This window comes from Primulina tabacum, chromosome 16, assembly GCF_025594145.1.
Source record: "Primulina tabacum isolate GXHZ01 chromosome 16, ASM2559414v2, whole genome shotgun sequence".
Lineage (NCBI taxonomy): Eukaryota > Viridiplantae > Streptophyta > Magnoliopsida > Lamiales > Gesneriaceae > Primulina > Primulina tabacum.
The window spans coordinates 31,477,727-31,498,295 of NC_134565.1; the positions used below are offsets into that span (position 1 = coordinate 31,477,727).

A 20,569-nucleotide genomic window follows, 5' to 3' on the forward strand; every position below is an offset into this window, starting at 1 on the left:
TATGACAGAAAGTATAAATCACCAATCAATATCTAAATTTAGACATAAAAAATATACTCTCATACTCATTGCAAAGTTCATGTTAAATATTTCTCAAGATATAATTTTTACCCGGAAAATATATCAATTAGTCCTTCAAATTAAATGCTTCGGTCAAATTAATTATATAAAATTGCAAAAGAAGCAAACAAGTGCATGGTAGGAGTACCTCAAGGTTCACTTGAGGTGCGTAGAACCAAAATAGAATACTTCAAAAGTTTTAACTAAACTTCTTGGTGCAACTTCGAAGTACAAGTAGACATGACTCGATATATAACATACAGGTTTGAGAACGACTGACTGTCTGAAGGTTCACTATGGTTTTCTTACAGTAATTTAAGTGTTCGCAGACGTTCTTCGTGTTCTGGATCCAGAATCGGAGGGGTATAACAGCCCCCAAGATCCTCCACTACGTACTCCTGCAATACTCAGAAAATGTACCTTAACCAGCAAATTTTTCAGAAAGTGATTCCTCGCACCACCCATTAAGCAAAATGGTAAGAAAGATGCATTGCACTGGCAGAACCAGGAACATACAAGGGAGGTGAAAACCAAAAATTTGTTATTATTTTTCGTATAACACGGGATTATATTTTGTGTACACTACATAAAACCTACATGCGTCGATAGGAAAAATTCCTACAGATGACAAGAAACTGCTCCTGTTGGCCATTCTCTCCCTCCATTGGCAGAGTTTGACCTCTGACTGTTACTATTAGATCCGATGCAGATGGTGAGCACTTGGTTAATGAAAAACCATGTAAATCAGGAAACCGCCAATTGCAAAGGTGCAGTCATACTTTACCGAGAATAAAGAATTGAGTAGGGGGAAGATACAGATGATGACGAACTGAACAGGACACTCAAATATTCAATGATGGAGGTGGCTTAGTGTATCAAAATTGGAGCCAAACATACAATTTTAGAAAAATGAAACATGATGTTGAGAGCTCTTGCATTTGAGATGGACGACTGCCATTACTAGCCCCTTAAAATGTCTTCGCCATGGCATACAAACAGCCAGACAAATAGGATCACTTCTAGGTGAATATTTAGCAATACCACATTAAACTCTTAGCATCGAAGCATCAGATTCAAAGGCATGCTTACTTCAATTGCATGTATCAAGAACAATACGTTGTTGATAACGGCTCAGATGTGATTGAGAGGGAAGGATCTCGATGCACAAAAGATCTTGACAAGGATTCTGCTATAATACTAGGTTTCCATGAACAAATTACTCTTGAAGGGGTACAACATTTACAAAAGTTTTAGGTTAACAAATTTTACACCTTCATTTGTGTAGCTCAACAAATTTAAAAGCTACTGCTTAAACCCAGCCCATAATTCAATACTGGCCAATCACATAAAACAAAAAAGTTGGACTTCATCAACATATCTATAAAGATACATTAAATATATCATACCTGTGTCAGTTCTCTCTTGGCGAGGATGTGGTAGTGCCTTTGCCCGATCCTCTGAATTGCCAAGGTAGCAGCAAGGAAGCAATAGGCTATACCAACGATGGTAAAGATAATAACAAAAATGAGAAGCAGACCAATCCAAGATTCCAACGATACCGGGAAAAAATCCAACATGCCCCAGCCATAACAACAGTTCTGACAGCCAGCCACCCGTGGATCATTGCAATTTAAGGTGGAACAGTGCAGTATGAGGCCAAGAAGTCCAAGCAGCACAAGGAAACTCAGAAACCCTGATTGCATGTTTACACCATAAACTTCATTAATATTATCGCACTTTTGTTCAGACAAAAAATAGCCAGCCATCTGCATTTTATTAAATATTGAAAGAAAAGTTTGAACTCTAATAAAAGGTTATCAACATACAACAAACTTATTAAGCAAAGTCTAGAAAAATGATGATGAGTGTCAGTGACCAAGAGAAATAACACGCGTTCCTTTAATAATCATCTCATGTTAAACTAGAAAAACAGTGTTAATTTAGAATAATTTTCTTACTAGACATGTTTTTTTACATAATGAATTCTATATGATTGCGTGTCAAGGTTTAGAGAAACACAAAACCATCTGTCAACTAGTTCAATGATTTTTTAAAACAAAATCATTTCCACGAGTAAAATTATTTACAATAGCACAAATGAACCAAAAAATTAGTTTGCACTGCTGGTTCAAAATAATGGCACACACATTTTCGAGTACAAAAATGACACACTGGACAACTTAGCTCAATAAATGTAATTATTTCATGGGTCAGCAATCTTGTCCAGTGCTGATAAATCCATAGGAATAGATATTTACCTACACAATAGTAAAAAGGAATAGGATGCCTTGAAAGTATGCGATCCCAATCGTCGTTAAACGAATTCCTAAAAGTTCCATCTTTGTCCATGACATATGCAAAAGCACCTATCCCTCCGATCACCTGGGAACGAGACAAAAGTAATAATCACGAGCTTTTACTTCCACCAAATTTCTGGTTTTGCAGCTGTCATTATGACCACAGTCCAACTCGTAATAAAAAACGGAAGAGTTTTAAATCTTGCATTCGACTACAAAGGTATGCAACTATAATTGGACAGTAATGGAAAACTACTTTCCAAAAGATCATGCATGATAGAATATCAGAAAAATTAAGGAATGAATATCGTCACCCAGCTCAGGGATAACAAGGGTTTCAACTGTTCGTTTAAAATTCATTAACATTAAGTTCTTCAATGGAAATAACAAATTCATTGTAATTGATTTCTGAGAAAAATCGCTTGAATCAAACAAAATTGGCATGAAATTTATCATACCATCTATAGCTCACAACAAAATTATCCAATAGAGAGAAGTGGTTTTGGGGAGTGGGTGGTCAAAAAGAGCGATGGGTTATGCTCTAATTGTGAAACCTTTGAACTTCTATATGTAGGTTTAATGTGGAGTTTATCACCTGCTTTAGTACAACATCATTATAAGATTTTAATGTCCTCGCACAAAAAACAAATAATGCCAGCTAATGTAGGTTTAAAGCCGAGTTTATTATCTGTGACTTCAGCACCTATAAATTATTCCCCTCAAGGTCACAATTTGAAGTTTACAACTCAAAATGCTTTACAAAATACTCTCAGCACAACACTTAAGTTCTGGCCCATTTTCGACTGACATAAGTGGTTTTCGGCTAAGACATCGAATTCGAGGACACCTTAGCCGCTATTGGTAAGTGGACTTCTGGTTTCCGCTGTTTGTAAAATGGATTTGTAGAACTTTGGGACAAGTAAGGTCATGGTTTTCAAAGCACGACCCTAAATTTACAAAACTCTGAAAATTCTGGAACGTGAAGTTTACACTGATAACTTTAAATCTAACTAGTTGGCATATATATTCGGAATGCTCAATGGTCTTACCCTAATGCGGTGGGATAAATAACCCTTACTCGACTCTGCCCTAATACAGACATTTCTATGATTTTCAAACACTGATTCAGTGGGTAAACTATTGTTCCGATCTTTTCTCTAACCGAGTTAATTGTAGAGAATTGACATCATCAAAAAGTGTGCAGTTTTGTTTTGAAAACATATTACGACATACCATTGACATGGAGATATGCACAAATTAAAAAATGCACCATACTGAATCAAGGTGTAGTAAGTCATGATAATCTAAAATATAGGAACAATACATACTTTATAACCATCGAACAATGATAAAGCAAATATTCATTAATTTACAAATATTATGAATGGTTATTAAACTGAATTTCAGGTTAGATCTAAATAACTACACCGAAGGTGAGCTTAAATCATATCCCAAGCCTTTATGGCATATCACATGCAAGACACACACACACGGTGTTATCATAATTAAGAAAAGGAACAATATATGGAAGATGTAGCATGAAAGGATGTGCAAATTGGAATGAAGAATATGAATTAGAAAGATAGCAATTGAAAAGGCAATGGAAAGAGTTGTAATTTAATGAACACGGAGACATAACAACGAATTCCATATTCAACTTCGTAAAGCAGGGGTATGCGCACATGAAACTATCCCGTAAGCTCGTAAATGCTAGAAAAGCCACAAATGTGGTATAAAAATTGGAGTTTTGGAACAGTCGAAAATGACATAGGGGTATAGTCGATGCATAGGGGAAACTTATAAAAACCACTGCTTATCAGAAGAGAGATGCGGCTATATTGGTCCTCACTTCCACTATGCATATAGAAGAGTTGAAAATTTGTTTAGCATAGATGACATAAACGATACCATGTTCCACTATGATAGGAATTCAGCACCGGGTTGTGTTTGAATCTCTCTTAAATTTCTAAAAAATGTCACCATTACATGAAGGGACATCAAATTGAAGCATGGATGAGTTTCAGTACAATGGAATCATCCATAGTAACATGAATGAGACTTTTATAAATCTTAAACCCGAGAAGTTCGGTTCATGCAACACTAAAGATTTGGGCTGAGTAGCCTCATCACTAGTCTATACTCTATAAAAAATAATCTCCAAAATTTTAGTGGGCTGGGAGTTATGGATGAGACATAATCTCAAGCTGAAGGGCCATTATTGTAGGAGGACAAGTTCTAGACATGGACTAGCGGCTAATAAGACAGTTAAATCACAGGTCCAAAGGACAATTTATAATTGTATTCAAAATAAATTTTAAAGCATAAACAAATTAAGGTTACATTTGAACGAGTTCTTTATCAAATCTCATCCTTTTATTCAACTACCTTACGCTAGTTGTCTCATTAGATCTACTCATTGGCATGGGTTCATTGAAGCTGCTACATATTTCGGTTTTTCAGGTTTCTCTCCAGGTATGTTTAAAACTCACATAGTCCATCAGCTCAAGCCACACGTCCATATCTTTAAATTAAATGCTGATGGTAGCGCTAAAGGAAATCCAGGTGACCTTGCATTAGGGAATGGTACTAATATTAAAGCAGAGCTTACAGCCTTGTGGTGGGGAATCCTTTCTTTCAATACTTTGATTCTCATCCTTGTTTTTTATCATGCATATTTAATGAAAAGTAAATCAAGCTGGGAAGCAAATTTAAACAAATTGTTTAATATATTTTACGTAAAAAATATTTCTACGTAAAAAATATTTCTAAGCATATTTTTGAGTTGTATAAAATTAGATAGGACTTGCTTGCCATACTTACCGACTTACATACTCGTTATGGATTTGGGTAGTCATATTTTTGACGATGATTTGGCCTGGTTCCTCTCCTATTTTTGTTTTTGTTATATTAATCATGGTTTATTATTTATTTTAAAAAAAATGTCAAATAGGATTTTCTCAATCTTCACGTTACCCACGATCTTTTGGGAGTAAGTTTTTCCTCCATATTTTGGATAATTTCGTTTATATCAAATGATTGTTGGCTCTTATGACAACCAGATAGAGCATGTGCAATGTGATATGTGGCTCCCGTCATCGCTGACTGGGATGAAGACCAAACACATAGCACAAGCTTCGGCTAGCATTAGTTCATGTCATTCTGTTTAACCTTTTATATCTACGGTGTTTTAGCCCCATGATTCTAGAGATGTTAATTAGGTTACTATGACTCATACGCTAACTCATGAACCTCACCGAATAATCTAATTCTCAAACGTTTCTTAGTTTTTTTCTCCTAGTGGAGATTTTGGCATCATCAATCTGAAACCCAATCGTTTTGGGTGTAAAAAAAATGATATATCAAGTTATGTAATGGTTACGAAAATTTGCATACTTTCCTAATCGGATGAATTACATACTTTTCTATAAACTAAAATATTGAATATATCTCACAACAATTAAAATATTGCTTTAATGAATGATAGATCATTAGTAAATATATTAATCGATAGATGTCTTTTGGATTACAAATTAATGTATGACGACATTTTGGGTACCTGTAATTCTTGTAAGTTTTGATTAAGGAGTAATTGGTTGAGTAGTTGGCATTGTCAATTTTTTCTCCATGTGCTTCAACTCATTCTCAAATGATTTAGAAAAAATGATATACTAAGCACATGTTTTAGTTGCACACATTTTACATGATTTCTCACATGCTTATGTGATAAACTAAACCATTTATCGCGAAAGCAATGTTCTAAATGGCGGCTTTAGGTAGGACGTGGCCGTCGACTAGACCGCCTTTGCCTTAGGTAGTAGAAGATGAGCACTGGTGGATCGGCAAAGAGGTCAAAGTCAACAAAATTAAAAAAAAAACCTAATTATTAATACATTTATACAATTTTTCTTCCAAAATATAACAGTCTCACCAGCCCAATCACCCACAACCCTGCCTCCTTCAGTTGGTTAGCTTTTGTATATTTCTAATAAATTGTATTGTATTGTATGAATCTTTATTGATTATTGTCCAATTAGTTGCATTTATATATTTATTTGTACCATATATAAATTATATTGTATGAAACTTATTTACGCATAAACATCATTTAATTATATATATTACATAAAGAATTATGACTATTTGTAATTGCACTGCACGATTTATATAATATTATGTATAAAAATAGTAAAAAAAATTCAACCGCCTAGGCACTGCATGGCGCCCGAGATGGTATGCGGTCACTAACCGCCCCGCCACCGCCTAACACCATTTACAACACTGCTTAAAAAGTTTCAAAATTGCATTTTGGTAATTTCAATCAAATATAGATAATTAGAACATACATTAATTGATATATATTTGTTAGAATTACTAGGGTTTCCAAAAGGCCAAGGAGGCTCCTAAGCCTATGCCATACTCATGCTTTTCTTTTGTAACTATTTATATTTTACCCCACACTTCATATTAGTTTAGAGTAAGATGACATTGAGAGGATTATGTGTAAGTCCGAGTCTTATATTTTTTATGGTGGCAAAGTTGGTGCCATCTGGCTCAACCACAATATAGTTCTTTCGGAAGATTTTAAAATCATGCTAAGATACTAATTATATATTAATTACAAGATATTCGTAATTTCTTAGCAAGAAACATTTGACATTTTGTGAAGTTAATGAGATATAGATAATTACTTCATGCATTAATCATAAAACTTTGTATTATATTCCCCAAGTTATTTCCGACTTCGAACACGCATGTGAAAAAAATCTTTTGGGGTAAGAGATCCTATCACCTTTTTGCATAGGAGACTACAGTCTACAAAGCTCAGATTTCAATTATTGCCATAAATTGAATGGTGTGAAAGTGAAGACTTGGAGATTATGAAGCTTGGATTTCAGTTATTGCCATAAAAATGAATGGTGGGAAGACTTGATCGGTGAGGACAATCGACTTCTCATTGATCAAGAAGGTTTTGTCCATCTGAGAAAAAGTGATCCACATCAGTCGAAGAGCTAGCTTAGAACTTTCACTTCATCGCAGGATCCTGCCAACACGCCTCGCATATTGTAGCCTCTTTTTTTCCTCATGCTTTGGGAATAAAGCTGAGATTTTTGTTTCTTCGGAGGCTCTCTCTCCAGAGTACCAAGGGCCTCATTCTCGAAATCCTATATGCTACAGGGAGCGTTCCTTCATTCTCTGGCTTGGAGCTGATGGAAAATGACTTACTCTAGATAGATTACCATTCCATATGGATAGGTCGTGCGCCTTCTGCCACTCGGCTGAGGAATCTTTGGATCGTCTGTTCTTCAGATGCACTTTCTCGGAACGTTATGGGAGAGAGTTATGTACTGGCTTCATATGTCATTTTCCATGGCCACTCTTGAGAGCATCCTCAGATGATTTAAGAAGGAAATTAAGATCTTCGCATAGAACCACACTTCACCAATTTCGACGAGTAAAAAAAGTTTCCACAAACCGAAGATGTTAACAAACAAGAGCACTCTATTTATTGGCTCAACCACAGTATAGTTCCTTCGGAGGATTTAAAAAACTTGATAAAATACTAAAAGGCATATTACTTGCGATTTCTTATAGGGAAACATAGACACTCGTGTGAATTTAGTGAGATATAGATAATGAATGCATGCATTAATCACGTGCCTTTGTATTATATTCCCCAAGTTATTGCCGACTTCGAATACACATGTGAAAAAACCTTGAGGGTAAGAGATCCTATCACCCTTTCGTAGAAGAGATCATAAATCTTGGATTTCAGTAATTGCCATAAAATTGAATGATGGGAAGACTTGATCAGTGAGGATTATCGACTTCCCATTGATCAAGAAGCTTATGTCCATATGATTCTCATTGATCAAGAAGCTTTGTCCATATGAGAAGAAAGTGATACACTTCGAAGGATCCAGCCAGCATGCCTCGCATATTTTAGCCTCTTGGTTTTTTTCTCTTTCTTTGGGACTGAAGCGAGCTTATTGTTTCTTTGGCTCCAAGGGCCTCCAGGAAATCCTATATGTTACCGAAGCTTTCCTTTATTTCCTGGCTTGGAGCTCGTCGCAAATTACTACTCGACATAGATTACCATTTGTTAGGGATAGGTCGTGTGCCTTATGTCACGCGGCTGAGGAATATTTGGGTCATCTATTCTTCCAATGCACTTTCGCGGAACATCATGGGATAGAGCTAGGCACTGGCTTCATATCTCATTCTCCATGGCCACCTTTACGAGCATCCTCTTGTGGTTTAAGAAGGCTTTCAAGGGAGCCTCTCGTATTAACAAGGCAAGGATTTTCCGATGTCTTATACAATCTAATGCATTTGCACAACAAGGAATATGATGGTTTTCGGTGGCACTACCAATTAGTATAGATTCGTTTTTTGTAGAACTTAAGATCATGTGTTCGGCAGAATGAATGCACTATTTCCCTGACCTCTTTGGGAGATATAGTTTCCCCACATGTATTTGCATGATCATGCATAAAGTGCATGTACAAAATTTGATCTAATTGATTAAAAAATCTCACAAAATATCATTTCCAAAATTGGAGAAATTTACAAATGGCAAAGGCACTTCATAGAATAATGTAAGATCTTCGCAAACAAGAACACTTCACCAATCGAAATGAGTGGAAAAATGTTACCACAAATCGAAGATGAAAAGTGATAACAAACAAGAGTACTCTATTTATTGCTTGAACCTCAATGTTCGAGCAGTAGTTCCAATAACTCGCGGATAGGTTCAAATATTTTGAGTCGAACTTGAGTCCAGAAAAAATTTCGAGCTTTGAATCGAACTCGAATATACTTAATTTGGACCTTAAATTTTTATTAATATTCGGTTCGATTCGGTTTGTACCCCTTCTTGACCAAGTTAGCCCGCATCACAAAATAATCCAAAGGTTGGACATGACAGATAACCAAGGGCTGCTACTTTGCAGTGCTTGTAGGTGGATTAGCAAAACATGAATATTCTTATGAGAAGCACAAAAATCACACTTCACAAGCAACTGTTTGCCCACCAATTAAAAAGAATTTGATATTGGGCTTATTTGGGAGCAATGATTTTTTTTAAACCCCTAAGAGTTAACAAGTTTTTATATAAAAGTATAAACAAGTACTATTAGGGACAAATACCGGAAACAATTTTGAAAGATAAAAAAAATTTTGAATATTTATAATATCATACATCACTAAAATAATAATAATTGAATTTAGGTTTTTTATTTAAAACTTCAGGATTTCTGATTTTATGTTTACACAAATTAATTTAAATTTTTTCTTTACTTTCATGATTTCTGATTTTTTATTTTCACATATTGATTTAAATACATTTTTTAAATTATTTAAAATATATTCTTTTAGAATAAATGATATAGTTTAACAAGATTATTTTTTGATGAAAAGTTAATGGTTGAAACAAGTGGATCTTTCCACATTTGTTATTTCTACAAAATCATGTGCTCTCAGACATGGACCTTCACCCCTTTATTGTTTCTCAACAATAGAAGCGAGATTGCTCAAAAAAAAAATCGAAGCGAGATAGGATGTCTATAGACTATACATAAGGATACGAGACAAGTTCTTGGATAAAAAGACAATAAATTCTAAGTTGAACTTACAGTTTGCACAGCCAAAAAGACAAGGAAGACATCCCTTGCCACAAAAACTCTGAACTTCATTTTACGCCAAGAGTTTTCCTCCACTTTGTCGATTCGGATATGAAACTGAGCTCTGCAAGTGGTGCAATGTGAAAAGGCAAAGCCTTCCTACATAAAATACAAAGTTTATTTTCCAAAACTTCAGTCACGGCATTGGTATATAATATCACAATGTATGCAACATGTGAAGGCGACCTCTCACCTTGACAGATCTCCAGTGATCAAGGCAAGAGCGATGCACAAACTGCTGAGTGCCTTTGCACATGCATGGAGATATCAATTTGCGATCTATAAAGGAAAGATCAATTAGAGATAAATAAAGTACATGCTACACCACACACCAAAAATGTAACACAAATACATAGCTGAGAGGTAAAACATGCACAAGAAACTAAACTAAGAAGTGAAAAGGCTGTTGAGAACACTATTTGGAACAAATTTGAAGTGGAAACTTGGGAAAATAAAAAGATCAAAGAAAGGTTGAAACACAAAACCCAACAAAAAGGAATTTGCGCGTGGAAAGAGGGTGAACCATAGGAACATATACCACATGCATGATCATCAAATGTTCATCCAAAAGACGTGTAACAGAAAATACAGCTACAGAAAACAGAATCAATTCGATTTTTGGCATGTAAAATACTAGTAAGTAATAAATTGAGATCCATTACCGTATTTTTCCCGGATTTGTCACCCATATAAAAAGCAAAATCACAATAAGATGGTAAAAAATAAAACAAATGAGAGACTGTCGAGCAGAAAATTCAGATTGCAGAAAAAAAGGCAAAAAAATCATCAGTGCCAAACCAAGTCCAGTGTCGTATTCGAGGCAAATCCTGCAACAAGGCAGGGAACCAGCTTCGATGTCGTCTATTTTTATCCCAGAATCAGAACCAGCAGACAATGGAGACGAATGTGAGTCCATGAGCAGGGGATCAGAATCCCTAGGGTTTTCCATCGCCATTGGTGACATCTCCACCTGCAAATTCCCAGCCATCTCTGTGCTATTCTGCAAAATCAGTACTCAGAATGCTCGGAAAACTGCGATCGAGATGCCTTAAATGGAGATTTTGCAGCATGAAGTCAGCGAAGCGGTGGGTGGGTTTATTTATTTTCTTGTATACAATAAATTCAAATAATAACGTCAACAAATGCAGATTTTGCGGAAAGGGAAAACACCTGGAATTCAAATGGATACCCACGAAGCAGAACAAGTACATTTCCCTTGTGGGATTAAACCACCAACAATTTCAAGAAAAAAAAAATTAAATTTACGTATTTCTTGCCTCACTATATTTAATGCAACGGAGAGAATTCCAAAATACGAGTTAATCAAGTTCAAATTCAATTGAACGGATTGTATATTTAAAATACTATTCTGTTCATATAAAACTTCACTCAAGATGCAGAATTTCATCTTGAGAAGGAAATCGCTGTTGCTTCTCTCTCATATCTCGGTTTCCTATCTTTTGGTTGACTGAAATTTCAGAATCTGAAACCAAACTTTACAAAGAACAAATTCGTAGAAATGAAATTAGGGCATCTAATCTTGGTTTTGGGGCTTTTGTGGGACGTGTGAGTTGCACGTGAAGGAATCTAGTTAATTTACGAATTCAACGAGGGATAATATACTAATTTAAACGACCAAATTAATTAATCACGCAACAAAAAAATTAGAAAATAAACACCAAACAAGCTCTCGAAAAATTTAATAAAATAAAAAGGTTTTTTTGTTATCAAAATATTGTACTTTTATTTTTATGTTATGAAAATATGATTATTTTGAATTGTTTATCAGATGATTGTAAAAAATTTGAAAGATATATATAAAAGATTTGTTTTGATTTAACTCTTAAAAATTAAATTATTAATCGATCATGTCCAATTTAAAGGTTGTTTCGATTTGTCAAAATATTACTTTTATCGTAACTGTGAATCCCGCAAATTTTGTAAAAAAAATTTATTAATTTTTGTTGTTATCTGTATCACGAATTTTTTATACGTAGATATAAGACACAAATTTTTCTTTATAATACATACAACTCTATGCATTTGGTGTTCTTGGTTATCTATAGGAAGATATCTCTAAACTCATATATAAAATCCATGAATTGTTTTTATTGTTAGATTTGATAAAAAAAAATTGGCCATCAATAAAGAAATCATCAACGATTTCTAGTTCTTAAAATATATCTCATAATTTCTAAAATATAAAAGTATGAATTATTTTTAAATATTACATGCAACTCAAAAATATTTTTCATATAAATCATTCGTAATTTTTTTACGAGACGATCTCGGTTTTATTCGGGAAGCCGATTTTAGTCAAACGAAAGGCCCAAAAATTATTATTTTTGAAAAAAAAAATTGTAAAAAAAATTTTACCATTAAATATGTCTTCATGAGCCTAATTTAACAATGATTGTTGTGCCTAATTACTCATAAACTTGAAAGCCCAAAACCCTAACTTTGCAACACCTAAAAATAAAAAAAATTAATTAGAAACCTAGAGTTCTTGGGACTCATAGTAGCTGAAACCTTGCACACCACACACACTAAATTTTCGAAAAATTGGAGAGGAAAGTTCAAGGATTTTTCGTCATTCATTCGTTCTTCTTCATAACTCACGCCAACGATCGAATATTCGAGCGTTTTTAACGCAAAGGCATGCTACTAAACCTTCTTTTTGCACCATTCAATCCATAATACGCACGATTTATGTTTTTAAGTATGAAAAAATTATTTAGATCAAATTATTGAATGCTAGACGTATATTTTTCAAAGTTGCGATGTTTTCTATATGTATACGAGTCGTGTTATGATTTCTAATGGGTACGTTGCCAATATAAAACGTTAAAGGGCTAGAAAAAGTGTCGTTTAGGCACGAGATGATGGCTGGACAGCAGCGTGAGGGCTGTGTGTGGTTAGCTAGACGTATCTAGGGTTTCTTCATGAGTTCTTTGGGGTCATGGATCGACTAGGGAGGAACCGCACCAGGGCTCGGCCAAGGCTTGGTCAGGGCCTGTGCGTGTCTATGTTCAGAGGTTAGGAAGAGTCCTAGGGCGACCGGACTCATCAGGGCTCGAAGGAAGGAGGGCCGCAAGCCTAGGGTTCTCGCGCATAAGAAGCGTGCGGCTGGTGCGCTGGTCCAGGTGGTCGGTTAGGGTCCGGGAGAGTGGCTCAGGGATGGCTAGGCATTGGGAGGCTTGGGGTTCGTAGAGGGGCAAGAATCGAGGGCTAGGATGAAGAAGGGACGCGTGCGCATTGTAGGAAGAAGAAGGGAACTCGCGCGGTTTCGGGTTAGGCTGGTCAGGGCAATTCCAGGGTGGTCTAGGATGGTCGGGACTTGGTCTGTCAAGGCTGATCCCAGAAGGCTCGAGGATGGCTCGATGGAATAGTGCGCGTGGCTTTGGATTTGGATTTAGGGCTCTGTTTTGGCTAGCAAGGGATGTGGCTCGAACCTTGGTTCACGAGGTATGGTTCGTGGCTCTCGGGGGTAGATTAGGTAAGAAAAGCTTAAGTTTAAAGTTTGGGAAGAAAATATTAAGCTTGAAATTAATTCGGATTTAAAACGTTTCACGGTTTAGTTATTAAGTAATTAAATCGAAAGTCTCGAGTTTACATCTAAGAAAAATGTTAGAAGTCAAATTTAAGCTTATATAATGATTTGGGATAGGTTCAAGTCAATAAAAGTAAGAAAAAGTCAAAATCGAGAATTTTGGAGTCCATGGGTAAAATGGTCATTTTACGTCCCGGGTAGTACAAAAGATCTGGCAGTGTCCCGGAGAATTATAATACATGCTAAATGATATTTTAAAATGCTTATGATGAAAATATGATATTTTATGATATATGCTAAAGATGTACGATTTTTCCTGAAAAATGTTATTTTACGAGTTTGAAGAATACGATATTTTATAAATAAAAGGAAAGAAAAATATTTTGAAGGATGTGAATTGACTGTGAAAAATATGATATGATATGATTGGGGATATCGTGAGTAAAAGACCCCAGAGGGAGCCAGTTTAAGGATAAGCCCCAGAGGGAGCCCGACAATCGTATTTCCATATTTGGCGAGGCCCACTGATGAAAATTGTTGACGTCCGACTCCATGTACAATGGTGAGCTAAGACTGATCAGTCGACCACATGATGATACGATTACAGCTAATCACTTTCAAGAATAAAAATTCACCCAAAATGATAAATAATGATGGAAAACTTTATGATTTAATGATTAATTATTTATTTACGCTTACAAATTTTTGCTAGATTATCGTAAATCAAAGTATGATTTTAATGTATGTGTCTGTATATGTATTATTTGCTACGTATAGTTAGAACGTGATGAGTCATTAGACTCACTAGGTTTGAATGGTTGTAGGTGAGGATGATGTTGAGGGAGGCGATGACGCTTGTGTGGATCGAGTTTGATAGTACACTCCCGAGAGATTTTATTTTATGCACTTACTTAGTAATTAAAATTTTTACGTAAAGATTTTGAAAAATATTTATTTAGAGAATTTTTGCTTTATTTTGAAGTCTAGTTTTGAGTTATTTTAAAAGTTGAGTATGATTTTGGTGGTCGACGATTTATGGATTTTGCTGCATTTAAGACTTTTAAATGTGGAGTTATTTTAAACTGGAATGTTTCGAATTTTATGATTGAAAAAAAAATTAATAGGATTTTAAAGTTAAAAAGTAAGGGACGCTTCAATTATATATATATATATATATATATAACACACATTATATTGTTATATATAAGGATATCAAATAATTTAATGTATAAGCATATATATTGTGTATATAAAATTATTTATACATAAATATTATGTGCATATATGTCTGGGTTTTCTGTTGTTAACCAGAGAATGAATGATCATGTTTTAGGTATTATGTTTTCTGTTAAACAATAAGAATTAGCTTGCTGTTTGTTTATGGAGTTTGGAAACAATGATCTTCGTCCATGTAAATTGGTTGTGATGATACATGGTAATCTGTAGTGTGAAAAGTTCATGCCTCGTCCGCAAACTCCTAGTGTGGCTGAGGCAACTCTTCAAAATGATGCAAGTGCAGTGGTTCTTGATTACGATGAAGATGAGGCATGTCTTGAAATCGATGTGGCTCGGATGTTCTATCAAGCATTACACAGAGCCTCTCGCCAATTTGTATAATTTTTGTAGGAGCAGACTCCAATGCCTCACTAGACTGATCTAGTAACGAAAGTACATGAAATCAACTCCTCAAAACTTCAGCATCGTTCCACTGGAAAATAATTAAAATTATCATCATTAAATGAGTAAACATATAAAATATTATAATATAAATTTGTAAAAAAACAGTATGTTATAACAAACTTATCATCACACATACAAAATTTGCATCACCATGTCTATATCCATATTCTGCTTGCGGATCGACGGTGATGAGTTATTTTATCATACCGCATCGTGTACTCATGTGTCATGTCCATATTTATGATTGCAGGCTCACCCTCAACAATCAAATTGACATGATCATCCCATGCGTCAATGTTTATTTTTATGACGTTCAACCGAATTATAGTTTTGTCGCCCTTGTGAGGTGCATTCATGAAATTCATCCCCATCAAACGCTGGGCTTTGCTTCAACTGGCCAAATTGTTGCATAACTCAGTCTGGGTGATACATCTCGGCAATATTGAAACATACAAACGAGCAAACTGAATGTCAATATTGTTGGACCGAGCGCTTGCCGCTTTATAAAAAGCTATAACTAATGGTAATCGTGCAACTCAAATCTTTTAAATCACATGACAGCCCATGTACCACGGTTCAATCGCTCTACCAAGCAGGAACAATTATTGTATCCAACAATCTCTCTTCGAATAATTGCACTCCTTGCAATCAATGGAATCGAACCCGTGACCTAGACTTTGATATCAATTGTTGCAAGCGCTTTACCAAAAGTTATAGCTAGTGGTAATGATGTAACTCAAATCTTTTAAACCACACGGTAGTCCAAGCACCACGGTTTGATCGCTCTACCAATCAGAGAGAATTATTGCCCCCAACATATATTATCTGTCAAATTCTTTATAATATAACACCCATTTAATCTACAATGAATGGAAAAAATCAACTTAGAAGCAATATAAATAACTTGCAATTATATTAAGTTTTTTAATAAATACATGGTTGGGTTCCATCTTATGCAACAAGTCACGAATATCTCGCATTGTGTAGGTAGTAGTATGGGTCCACGTAAAATAACGGTTCCACCTACATGAAAATAAATTTACAATGCACACAACAAGACGTGTTTATACATAAATTTATCAATATACATTTCACCAAATGGAGGGAATGGAAGGATTTGGTCATTGTGCTCATCGTCATCAGGAATGCCGTCACATGGATCTGGCCAAAGAAAGGTAATTCTAGACAATGCCCAAACCTGGAACAATAATACATAAATTAAACTTAATAATGAGTGCGTAACGGAAAAAAATGTTCCGAAATAATATATAATTCTTAATTAATATATACATGTAAAATGAAAATATGTCCCGCTATTTTACCTTTATCAATAGTCGATGCCCAGTTCAAGATAGAGGAATGCTCATGCATCACTTTCTCAACTGTATTTAGGAATCTTATTAATGCTTTAGAGAAGACGTAAGTACATCAAATTTACCGAGCAACCATCCGAATCAGGTAACATACATCCTCCGATAATCATCAATGTCACACACCTAATATACTGCTCCACTTCTAAATTTGAGCTATTATTGTTAATCAAACTTGATCTACAATATCAATCCAAGGTTGAAATCACCGATTTGTTACCTCTGAAATTATTTATATGAGATAGAAAACCCAACCATTCAGCACAATATGTTTGCCACACATGTGGCTTAAAGACCCATCAACATTGGTGACATCAAATCCATTAATATTTAGATTCCATACCATCTCAACATCTTCCAACGTTATTGTTATCCCACCAACGCGAAGATGAAATATATGGTTCTCCAAGCACCATCTTTCAACGAATGTCGTAATCAAATGATTATCATATTATAGAAATCCACAACGAATAATGCCATAGATTCACATATCATTTAAACGCGCAAGAACACGATAATGTATTACTTTATCTTCACACAATTTTGATATAATAATATCGGATCGACGCACCTTTTAAAGTTTTATCCAAATTATTTGTTGAGATCACACTTGATATATGAGTTTCTTGTCTATGTAAAACACTAGCATCTCTTGATAAAACGTTAAATTCCATCATGTCTTTTATATATAAAAAATAACTAGTGAGAAATAAAAAAATATTAATTTATACTATAACTTAGATTTAATTTGTATAAATATAGTAGTTAATTTTTTAAAAATAAAAAATGTTATGTTAACGTTAAAAAAGTAAATTAATAATAATAACATTAATAAAAACAATTAATAATTTATTTTTAAATGCACACAACAAGACGTGTTTATACATAAATTTATCAATATACATTTCACCAAATGGAGGGAATGGAAGGATTTGGTCATTGTGCTCATCGTCATCAGGAATGCCGTCACATGGATCTGGCCAAAGAAAGGTAATTCTAGACAATGCCCAAACCTGGAACAATAATACATAAATTAAACTTAATAATGAGTGCGTAACGGAAAAAAATGTTCCGAAATAATATATAATTCTTAATTAATATATACATGTAAAATGAAAATATGTCCCGCTATTTTACCTTTATCAATAGTCGATGCCCAGTTCAAGATAGAGGAATGCTCATGCATCACTTTCTCAACTGTATTTAGGAATCTTATTAATGCTTTAGAGAAGACGTAAGTACATCAAATTTACCGAGCAACCATCCGAATCAGGTAACATACATCCTCCGATAATCATCAATGTCACACACCTAATATACTGCTCCACTTCTAAATTTGAGCTATTATTGTTAATCAAACTTGATCTACAATATCAATCCAAGGTTGAAATCACCGATTTGTTACCTCTGAAATTATTTATATGAGATAGAAAACCCAACCATTCAGCACAATATGTTTGCCACACATGTGGCTTAAAGACCCATCAACATTGGTGACATCAAATCCATTAATATTTAGATTCCATACCATCTCAACATCTTCCAACGTTATTGTTATCCCACCAACGCGAAGATGAAATATATGGTTCTCCAAGCACCATCTTTCAACGAATGTCGTAATCAAATGATTATCATATTATAGAAATCCACAACGAATAATGCCATAGATTCACATATCATTTAAACGCGCAAGAACACGATAATGTATTACTTATCTTCACACAATTTTGATATAATAATATCGGATCGACGCACCTTTTAAAGTTTTATCCAAATTATTTGTTGAGATCACACTTGATATATGAGTTTCTTGTCTATGTAAAACACTAGCATCTCTTGATAAAACGTTAAATTCCATCATGTCTTTTATATATAAAAAATAACTAGTGAGAAATAAAAAAATATTAATTTATACTATAACTTAGATTTAATTTGTATAAATATAGTAGTTAATTTTTTAAAAATAAAAAATGTTATGTTAACGTTAAAAAAGTAAATTAATAATAATAACATTAATAAAAACAATTAATAATTTATTTTTATAATTTAATGCATGTACACTTTAATTATAAAAATAATAAAATTAATGTGCAAATTGATATTTCTTATCTTAGTAAAATGAAAAATATTAATAACACATACTCTAATAAATAAATATTATATTATTGATAAATTTATAAATTCTAATAGTGTTATTTACATAAATGATATATACAACAATAATATTAACAATAAACTTTTATAACTAATATATTCGTTAATTCAACATATTAATCTATAAAAAAATAAATTACAAAAACATATAAAATAAATATAAACAATAAGAAATATTTTTACATAAAACAAATACACAACTATAAAATAAAATAATAACTAGTATATTATTAGTGATAATTTTAAACATAATAAATAAAATCAATTCAATTTTATTACAACACGTCATAAATTTAACAAGTTATATAGCAAAATAAACTTTTGAAAAATATATATTCACGTAAATATAACACAATGACAAATAATAATAATACAATAAAAAATGAAAGAATAATTGTTACCAAAAATTATGATTTCAAAATGCTAAAAATAAATTAAAAAAATCATACGCTTATAATTATATAGCAAAAATTTAAAATATTGGTTACTTTGAAATAAAACTAGACAAAATAAGATTATAAAAAAAATCTAAAAAAAATAATTACCCTGAAATAAAAGTAGACACAACAAAATCTCGAAATTCTACAAGATTTAAAAAAAATTTATTAGAATGATCAAACTTGAAAAAAATTTAAGGTAGGAACAAAAATGGATGAAGATGTGTAATATTATATAGGAGGGAAAATTTACTTTTTCGATGTGAGTGAAAGAGTAAACAAGATAGAAAATAAATGGAGAGAACAATATCATATAAGAACTCCTCCTAACGAAATTAAAAAATCCACTCCCCTGCCTTGACCTGAGGCAGGGGAGCGGAAGTTTTAGCTGCCCGCCGCCTCTTGTATGGGTTGGGCGGTTAGAAGATTCTTTTCTCAATTTTTCTTAATTAACATGAAAACTCGCGATCATCATCATCGTGTAGACTGTCATTGCACCACTAAGTGATTGCGTTGTAATTTTTTTTAACATATTTTAACTTTCTTGCCTCCTTGAAGAGTTTTACAATGTGATTTAATAGTTAAAATCTGTGAGCTTTCAAAGAATATTTTTGGGCTTATAACTAAGATAAAATATTTTGTAGAGATCCTTCCTCCTTGATAACAAGATTATTCTTTATTTACCCATCTTGCTAAATGCCTAAACCTAAATGTCAAGACTAAAAAATTTAGTTTGCAAATAGCAACAAATCACTCAAATAAGAATATAGGTCGGAAAACAATGGGATTCTCCTAGGAACACACGAACAACACACAAAATCCAAATAGATAGAGATTACTCCTTCGACGTCGGTCTCTAAAAAACTATATAAAAAAAAATAGGTCTCTTGTGAGACGGTCTCACGAATCTTTATATGTGAGACGGGTCAACTCTACCGATATTCACAATAAAAATTAATACTATTAGTATAAAAAGTAATAATTTTTCATGGATGACCCAAATAAGATATCTGTCTCACAAAATACGACCACTGAGTCCGTCTCACAATATTTTTTGCCAAAAAAAAAAAAAAACATTGTCGCAATGTTCCATGTGACTCCCATCACCAACTCTATATAATCTTGTATATTTCATATTTGACTCGCATAAAATCACAGCTCGTCGTCCATGAATCACGACGTCACTCATTCGAATACTTCCTAGTCTCGTTTCAATTTCTTATTCGAATACTCATTTTTCTGTTTTTTTTAAATAGATGTTAATGTTAATAATAATAATAATAATAAAATAATTAAAATGTCTGATATTTGAAAATAATAATCTTCTCCTTAGTTTTCCAAG

General features: G+C 33.6%; 1 protein-coding gene across 4 annotated transcripts; it reads right to left on the minus strand.

Annotated features, from left to right (window-relative positions):
- Positions 1-243: 243 nt before the first annotated feature.
- Positions 244-11,622, minus strand: LOC142528976 (uncharacterized). Of its 4 annotated transcripts, none has more exons than XM_075634303.1 (7): positions 11,426-11,622; positions 10,835-11,036; positions 10,230-10,315; positions 9,989-10,135; positions 2,319-2,442; positions 1,467-1,753; positions 244-458 (listed from the first exon to the last, which is right to left on the minus strand). In XM_075634303.1, exons 2-7 carry the CDS (start codon positions 11,022-11,024, stop codon positions 366-368), a joined length of 927 nt encoding a protein of 308 aa, XP_075490418.1. In that variant the 5' UTR covers positions 11,025-11,036; positions 11,426-11,622; the 3' UTR covers positions 244-365. The 4 variants fall into 4 exon arrangements, with proteins under 4 accessions (XP_075490418.1, XP_075490417.1, XP_075490415.1 ...); XM_075634302.1 differs by having other exon boundaries at positions 11,207-11,622; XM_075634300.1 differs by having other exon boundaries at positions 10,835-11,083; positions 11,207-11,622.
- Between the last annotated feature and the right edge of the window lie 8,947 nt (positions 11,623-20,569).

Excerpts from the sequence above, each read along its gene's own strand:
- LOC142528976 (XM_075634303.1), bottom strand. The coding sequence starts at position 11,024 with ATGGCTGGGAATTTGCAGGTGGAGATGTCACCAATGGCGATGGAAAAC. Across the intron at positions 10,316-10,834 it reads CGAATACGACACTGGACTTG|ATCGCAAATTGATATCTCCA; the intron begins GTTTGGCACTGA and ends TTTCCTTTATAG. Across the intron at positions 10,136-10,229 it reads ATCACTGGAGATCTGTCAAG|GAAGGCTTTGCCTTTTCACA; the intron begins GTGAGAGGTCGC and ends TATTTTATGTAG.